The sequence below is a fragment of the Otolemur garnettii genome, unplaced genomic scaffold, assembly GCF_000181295.1.
Source record: "Otolemur garnettii isolate 467f Iridium unplaced genomic scaffold, OtoGar3 scaffold00003, whole genome shotgun sequence".
NCBI lineage: Eukaryota > Metazoa > Chordata > Mammalia > Primates > Galagidae > Otolemur > Otolemur garnettii.
This window is the reverse complement of record NW_003852398.1, coordinates 24,264,538-24,273,367: the sequence shown is the minus strand read 5'-3', so window position 1 is coordinate 24,273,367 and position 8,830 is coordinate 24,264,538. Positions and strand designations below refer to the sequence as shown.

The 8,830-nt window shown below is 43.3% G+C and overlaps 1 protein-coding gene across 1 annotated transcript in view; it reads right to left on the bottom strand.

The window, feature by feature from the left end:
* GLRA1 (glycine receptor alpha 1) overlaps nt 1-8,527 on the bottom strand; it is a 59,295-nt gene extending 50,768 nt beyond the window's left edge. The window contains exons 1-2 of the mRNA XM_023515447.1: nt 8,449-8,527; nt 3,889-3,956 (exon numbers count right to left, since the gene is read on the bottom strand). Coding sequence (XP_023371215.1) covers nt 3,889-3,956; nt 8,449-8,527 — 147 coding nt within the window. The remainder of the gene's footprint in view (nt 1-3,888; nt 3,957-8,448) is intronic.
* Nucleotides 8,528-8,830: the final 303 nt, after the last annotated feature.

The following is an 8,830-nucleotide window of genomic DNA, read 5'->3' as shown; positions in this document are numbered from 1 at the left end:
TTGAGGTTACGTGTCCAGATTACTTTGAAACTAGCATGTATGTATCCACATGCCTCTGTGCACATCTGCACCGCCCCAGAGTGGACACATGCTCTGACATACCACACAGACACACAGACACTCGGGAGCACACACCATGCTCACTTATTAGCACACACGCCCGGATAAGCTGGGTGCTTTCCTCTGGGTTCTAGCCCTACATCTCTCTTGTAGACTGCCAGAGGGGCTGCTCTAGAACAGGAACTTCTTTCCTCTTCTTCTTTGTTCATTCCTGTTTCAACTTCTACCTTCCCCTTGCTGCACAGACTCAAAGAGAATCCCTGGAAAGGTCAGATGGAAGACAGGCAATCTCAGCCCTCCCCTCTTGGGGAAGGGTAGAGACCCCTGTTGCTTTGCTGGCAGCCTCTCTCTTCAGGTCTATTAGCTCCGGTGAATAAAGCCAGGCCCTGGGAGGCAGACAGTTAGGTCTGGGAACTCCAGCTGTTTATAGAGCTGCAGTGCATTCCCGCTGTTTCTGGAGAACAAACACAGCCTGGAAGGTTTCTGACACTAGGACTATGTCCATATTACCTTGGACCCCTGGGGCACAGCCAGCTTTTTGTGTGGTTTGAGAAGGAGAGCCCCAGGCTGGAAGTCAGAGAGCCTGGGCTGGCTGTGCCACTAATTATCTGTGCGTGTCCATGGACAAGTGCAATCCTCTCTCTGGCTTCCCTATTTATATCTGTTCAATAATGTTCCGGATAGCTCTCATTGCCTATGATGAAAGGAGACAAGCAAGGACTGGGTAACCCCAAACATTAGGAGTTATTTATATTTGGCTCAGGAGACCATGTGCTGAGTTCAAATTTTATCTCTGTCACTTATTAGCTGTGTGTCCTTAGGAAAATAACCTAGCCTTTCTGATCCTCAGTTTCCTCATCCATACACTGAGGATAATCTTTCCCCCTTAATAGGGGTCATTGTGAGGTTCTCTGATACATAGAGAGTGTTCTGCACTCTGTCTGGCACATAGTAGCATCTATTGTGTTCTTTAAGAAGAAGTTGTCCTTATTACCAAGTCCAGTTTTGCTCCTAAGGACATTTGAGTGACAAGAAAGGAGGTTTGAATAGGAAAGTGGTTCAAAGGGTTTGGTGCATGGGACGGGGGAAAAAGAAGGGGAAGGGGAAGGAACCTGTGACTACTGCAAAGGGAGATGGATTTGGGTTTCTACTGTATCCATTTCATGCCATATGACCTTGCTCAACTGACTCTACCCATCTAGTCACCATACTGGGAAGGCTACACTGGACAATCCCTTAAGTTTTCTTCTAGGTCTGAGATTTTACATTTTCTTTTTCTAAATCATCTGCAAAGTAAATTATATACACAGATAATTAAGAAGTCAATGAGAAAAATCACAGCAGAGGAAGTCCTCACTTAATGTCAGTAGGTTCTTGTCAACAGAGAGTTTAAGTGAAACAAAGTAGCAGCAGATTCCTGAATACCATCACTTCTTTAGGCATTCTTTTTGTTGTAATGTTGATAAGAAAAATATTGCTTATGTTATAGTCACTTTGCTTAAAGTCACAGGTTCTAAGAACCTACAGAAGATGTTAAGGGCAGATTTACTGTGCTATCCAATGGGCAAGCTGCAAAATGGCAGCCCCTGCCCTCCTTTGGAATGACTTTAATAACCAGCTAGAAAACTATGCCATCTGTAAACCACTCCTGAGGAACAACATCAGAGCTGATCTTTCATTTCCTGTCTGAAGATTATCTATTTCCACCCCGGGGCCCATCTCCTCTGGCTCCTCTTGTTGGTGACCCCATTTACCATTACTCACTATTTTCTCCTGAGGTGTGCTGAGCCTGGCACGATATTGGGCTGGATTTCTGCATTTGATAACATGTCAGTTGTTGCTTATGTGTGCTCTATAGGTCCCTAGGCCCCTAATTTCTTGAGTCTATGCTCTTTGCAGTTATGGCAGTGTGGCACAGAACAAACACTTACCTAGGGGTTACGAGAACTGGGCCTTAATTCCTACATGTCACTAATTAGTTTTGTGATGCAATCTGTCCACATTTCGGCTTCCTCAGCTGTACAATCGGGAATATAGCGTGTGGCATCTCTGCATTACAGAGTGGTTGTAAAGCCATGTGTTTAGTGAAGGAATTAAATGAGAGAGTGAATGGGAAAGTGTGCTTAAAATTGCAAGTGGCATTTAATAGTAGCTGACATTCACTGCATGTGTGCTTTGTGTCAGATGCTGTGCTTAGCACTGTCCAAGCTTTAGCTTTTAATCTTCACAATGGGGCACAAGGTGAATGTTATTGGTATCCCTGCTTTACAGATAGGAAGACAATTTAGGTTTCCTTGTCCGAGATCATAGAGCTTGCCCTCAAATTTTGTTTGGACATTGAAGACTTTATCAGAATTACTCTGCTACTTTGTCTGTGCAGAAAACAAAATGCAGGAGAAGCGATATCTGGAAAGGCAGAGGACACAGGTGGGGGAGAGGGAGAAAGCACGCTCAGAGAAGTCTAGGGATTGCTCGGGATCCTACAGCCAATCGATGGTAGTGTTGGGGCTTCAGTGCCTGGAGTCTCCATCATCATTACAATCACTGAAAGTGTTTAGGGAACATTTACAAAGCTTTTGCTATCATAAATGCCATGATAAAAATATTCCTACATATACCACACATATCTCAGTGAGGTCAGTATGTTAATCACTATTAGGATTGTACAGATGAGGAAACTGAGGCTTAAAGATGTGAAGCAAATAAGCTCTTCATAGATAGTAAATGGGTTTGGTCTGTGTGACTCCAGAGCCAGGATTTTAACTATCACAAAAAATAATGCTGTGTCTTTTTTTTTTTTTTTTTTTTTAAGTTTTTTAGGAATCTGTATTGAGGAAGTAGATCTCTGTTGGGAATCTCTGTTTCACTATAGGGAAACCGATGTGCGTATTTTTGTGTATTTGTGTGTGTGTGTTGGGAGGAGCGCAGATATGTGCACCTGTCCTCAAATAACCATGTCCTTTACATAACCAGGTGATCCAGTTCCTGACTTGGTCTGACAGTTGTTTCTCACTTAGGAAGAAAATGGATGTATCAATATTCACTGCACAATTGATTTTTTTGGTTAAAAAAAAGGGCTGAGAAAAATTTTAAAGTATGATTCCATTTATTTGTAATTACTAATCTAATATCCACTCTTTGTAGAAATAAGAAAAATATAGAAATACTGAAAATAAATCATTTGTAAGTTTGTAATCCAGGAGGTAATCAGTATTAACATTGTGGTGTTTTCTTCGTCTAGTTTTTTCTAGTGTAACTGATTTAATTTAAACTTTTTTATCATAGAAAGTTTTCAATACATTCAAAAGTAGAGAAAATTTTATAATCAACTCACTATTAATTAAGCTTTTATAATCTAGCAGTCTTCTGCCATTCTGCCTTTAAAATCTTTTTTTAAAGAAATGAGGTCTTGGTATGTTGACCAGGTTGGATTCAAACTCCTGGGCTCAGGTGATCCTCCTGCATCAGTCTTCCTTATAGTTGGGACCACAAGAACATGCCACTGCGGCCAGCTAGTACAGCTGAATATTAAACTTAGAAGCAGTTCTTCACATTTTCTTTGAATCTAAAAATTTGGCCTGTTGTATAATTTTGTTTTTGTAATCCTGGGTGATGGCATGTGCTAGCCCTGCTAGCTGTTTGGCCATTTTCAGATGTTATGTTTTTATCCTAAACATTGAATAGGACAGTAATAACATTGAAGCCCACTGGATAGCTGAAAAAACACTTAATTCCCTCCTCCATGGGGAAGACCAATGCAGAGATAAATATTTCAGGGAGAGAGATTTGCCCAGCAGGAGATAACAGCTTGTGTTTTGATTTACTCACCATGGTTGTCTCAGCAATGGAACCAAAGCTGTTGATGAAAATGTTGCAGCTCACGTTCACTGGGGGACCTGCCAGTCAAGAGAAATTTCTGCTTAGCTCAGTAGCTATGGAGAGACTCACAGGATAGGACCCCTTCCTGGAACACTGACTTCAGGGATGGACCCCCTTGATGGAAGACACCCCTGCTTGCCCTCCACCCTGTTCCGAGGTACCTGAGATTCTTAGCCACCATTTAGCATCGCTATGCCAGATTTCTTGGCCCCCAAGTGAGCACCAGGTATAGAACACCAGAGGCTGAGCTGAGATGTACTTTCATTAACAGAGGATGATTCATCATCCTGCCATATGTTTGAAATCTTTTCCCCAAACCCCATCGGCTGCCTTCTAATTTGTGGCTGAGATATATTTATGGCTACAACATTTGGAGGCCATCTTGGGAATCACAAGGAACAGCAAGTTCCTTGCCTTGAACTTATGAACCAAGAAGGATTGGCTGAAAGGCATTGATGGGAATTACCAGCTGAGGAATCCAGAGGGAACTTCCAGGGAAGTTCACAAATCTCTGTTAAATACTTTTCAGGCAAGTTTTTTGAATCTTACTGCAAAAGATAGGAAGGAAATAGAGGATTATTCACTGATTTGCTATCCCGTTTTTCTCTAGTTGGAGCCCAGTGTCTTCATTTTATACTGTTAATTATAGCAGTTACCATTTACTAAGCATTATGGGGTTTGTTGCTGTGTTGAGAATGGTACTAACATCATCTCATTTCATCCTCTGAGCAACTGCATGAGAAGGTGTACTTATTATCTCCATTTTATAGAGGAGGAAACAGAGGCTCAAAGAAGTTATTTGCCCATGGCCACGCAGCTGTGAATGGTATGAATTCAGATTTGTCTGACTCCAAAGGTGGTCATCTTAATGGCTATACTGTAGGAGAGAGGTTCAGAGGAAGAAAAAGGCATGCTTAAGGTCACACAATCACTGGCGGAATCCGGAACTTAAGTACTGGGATTCTATAGCAACTGAAAGAGGGCCAGCATAAAATAAGCATAAAGGAGTATGAGACCATGGCTAAGAGTAATAAAAGCAGTAGGAGTCCAGGTAGAGAGAGAGGTTCTTGAGAATGATACAGGAAAGACCTTATATAGGTGATGACCTTGAAATGACCTTGAAGGTGGATAAGATACTGATAAAAGGCCATAACCTTCATGTGAAGATTGTAATTTGCAATCCGTGAACTTTTGTAGTTCTGCTTTCTTTTTCCACAAGGTACTGAGGTAGGCAGGGCAGAATTATTGTCCCTAGTTAACAGAGAGTGTTAGTAATTCACCTAGGCTCATTTAACTATCAAGTGGTAAAGCCAAGACTTGAACCAGCAATGTTTTCTGAGTGTAGAAAGAAGACAGTAGATATTCTTGTGTTCTCTGGTGCCCCTTCTTTCTTTCCTTCCTGAAAATGTAGCTCAAGCATTTCACTCAAACTTAGCTAGGATTTTCTCTTTTTCAGAACTCTTGGTATACAGGAGGGGACTCAGTCTTGGGGTGAGAAATCTAAGTTTTTTGTCCACGGCAGTACAAGGACTTCTTTAGACGTAATTCTAGCACTCAATGGCTCTTTGACCTCAGGAATATCACTTTCCTTTCCTGGGTCTTAATTTCTCATCAGTCTGACAGGAGAGTAGCTCTTGAACTAGGTAGTCATTCTCAGCTTCAGTGGCTGGAATTCCTTCATGGAAGCTATCCACCTGAATTTCAGGGTCATAGGATCTCAGGGCTGGAAGATTTCATAAAGATCACCTCTTCAATTGCTTTTCAAACTAATCTGCAGATGGGGTTATCATCAGTATCACCTGGGGAACTTGTTAAGCTGCAGATTCCTCGACCTAACCCCACATTCAGTGAACCCAAATCTCTGGGGGCGGGGGTGAGCCCAAAGCCTGTTGTGTAATGCACTATTCTAGTGATTCTCATGCACAACTGGGTTTGCAGACCACTGCTACAGACCAGCTGCCCATTCAGGGCTGAGAGCCTGAGCACCTCTAGCAGTGGGAAACTCATTTCATCCTGAGCAGCCCTTTTCATAGTTGGGTAGCTCTGTCTGTTAAAAAATTTTTTTCTGTCTGCTGAGCGGAAATTTGTCTCCCTGTCATTTCCACCTAAACAAAGGCCCATTCTGTTTTTTTCTCCCTCATTTAAACTCAGACCCAGGCTTTTCTTTTCATTTAGCCTTATACCATAAGATGCCCCAAGGAGTTACTGCCTGTGCCTTGAAATGACGTGCACAGGGTTTCCACACAGGCCTTGCAAAATGTCTGGTGCTGTGACTATCATATAAATTAGGCTCTGATTTATGGGTGTGAGAAGATGCCAGCTGAAAGGACCCTATGGGGAGGTGCGGTTCACTGAAACAAATCTGAAAGTAAATTATCCTCAAGAAAATTACAATCTGGCTGCCTTTGGCAGCAGGATAATGTATATATTTCATTAAATATTAAAGTTTAATTTGGGTTTTGTGTATGTGTTTGAATTGGGCTGTGCCCCAGATCCTGGGAGCCATTATAATACACATAGTTTTAAGAAAGACACAGAAGATCAGAGCTGATAGTCTTACTGGATCATTTTACAGACACGAAACAAAGGCCCAGACACAGTAAGTGATTTATCACACATATTGGGTAAGTGGAGGGAGGACTGGAGCTCAGTTTTGGTGCTGTTTGCTTCCCCATTGGGCCACTGTACCCTGCAGAGAGTGCCACAGAGTGCCTGCTACCCGTCTTCAGGAGGGTCAGGAACAGGAGATGTCTCGCATGCTTAAGGGGGCTGCTGAGTGGGAGTTTTCAAATGATGCAGGCTTGGGTGGGAGCAAGACTTAATCTGCATGGCCGTTTTAGGAGCTCTGTGGTTTGCATGTGCTTTGGGGATCTTATTTGTGCCTGGATGGAAGTGAAAAAGGCATCTGCGGCTGCGGGGCCACGGATCCCTACTGAGTAACGTTTCATCCACACCACCCTCCCAGATCCTGAACCTCACTCAGAGTCAGGAGGGAGTTGAAGGGGTTAAATCAGTGCAGACTTGGGAGAGGCCCAAGAGATTATCTAGTTCTGTAGATTCAAGTAAGTTTCTCAGAGTAAAAAGCAGAAGGGCCCCTGATTCAGTGGTCAAGGTGAGATTTTATTTCTTAAAAATGTCTACTGCTAAGTAGTAAATAACTAAATGAACAAATAAATCACTAGCATTAGGCAAATAATTGAGTTAGAGTAGCTGGGTTAAAGTCATTGGTCTTAATAGCATGATTTGGGAAACTGCTCTAAATCCTAGCATATTTGCTGGTCCATTCATTCACTTATTCATTTATGAAAGATTGAGAACTTTCTATGTGCCAAGTGCAGTGGTATGCTCAAAGGGTAACTAACACACCTGGATGCACCACATTCCTGACCCTTTCTCAGGAGAGGTTGGCCACCGCACTGCTCTTTAGGATGGAGTTCTAAGAGATCCCACCAGGGGGCGTGGTGGACCGGAATTCCTCAAATCTGGTGGGGCAAAGGAAGCTACCTGGCAGCAGGGTCATAAGAAGTTCTTAGACGTGTTTGATTTGGCCAACAATGTCTTTAAAAGATGCAATTCAGGTGTTGCTTTGGAAGATTTCGCATGAAATCTCAGATTTAATTTTTGTCTTGGAAGGTCTGTCTGTCTGTCTAGGGTCTACACCCCTACACCCTGGTGATCATCGGCAGGAACTGAGAAGTGGCTGCGCCCGGACAAGCCCTGTGTCTAGTGGTTTTATTTTTTATCCCATCCCGCTTCTTCCATGTACCACAACTGCCTGGCCCCTCTGGGCATTTGAGATCGTGATGCTGGTGAAGGGTGTGGGCTGAGTGCTAGTGTGCTCTGACAGTGACTTTGGTCCTGACTTACCTGTCCTTGGGGGAACCAAGGTTATGCTAATGATGCTGGGAGATATGGCTTCCAGAGCAAGGTACAAAGGGGAATGAAGGAGCCCTGAGGAAAATAGGGGTTAAAAGTGGGTCCAAGCACAGACCTCAGCGTTTCTCTGGTCCATCCTCTATCTGCAGGGCCATGTGGAGTGAGTGAGCACTCTGAGAAGAGGACTTGAAAGCAGGGGGCAAAGTGAGAAGCTTATGTTTCAAAACTGCAAATGTAGCAAAGCCCACCACTGCAGAGATGAGGAAACTTAGGCCCAGAGGAAGAGAGAGGCTTATTCAAACTCAGAGAGTATGGTTGTGCCTCAGCCCAAACCTGAACCCATTTCTACACATTCCACGTTCATCCTTTTGCCCATTACACCAGAGGTAGAAAATAGGTTTTAATTCACTTACTGACTCCTGGCAGCAAGAGTTACTATTAAGTTGGATCCTCTGAAGCTTTGTTTGGACTTGATAGGAGAGAAGACTAATTGATTAACAAGTCTGCTGTGAGTAGAGGAAAGTCAAGGGATTTATACCAGGCATTGACCATCTGCATACAATAACGTGTTGCTTGCCTTTCTAATCTGGGAAAGCACTTTCCCTGTGGATATGGAAATAAGGTTTCTTTTACCTTTAAAATTGGGCCTGATCCTGGCATCGTATCCAGAGGTTCTCCCCATTAGCTTATCCAGGAAATCCGAGGGTGACATCGGCTTGGGTGCAGAGCGGGCAGCTTCAGCCTCCTTAGAAGCAGCAAGGCTAAGAAGGGAGAAAAGATAGCAAAGGGTTATTATTCACAGCCCTTTCTCAGGCTTGTCCAGATCCCAGCCTTGTCCACCCCTTGTAGAACCACTAGAGCATTCTCAGCCTGTGAAGCAGGTAATATGGGGCTTTAATACCTTGAGGTAAGGCCCAGACTAAATTGTTTACCCAGCCGAAATATCAGTCCTGAGGGATCCTGGCGGCCAGCCGAGGGTCTGAGTGATGCTGAAAAGCTACTGACTCTTTTAAGG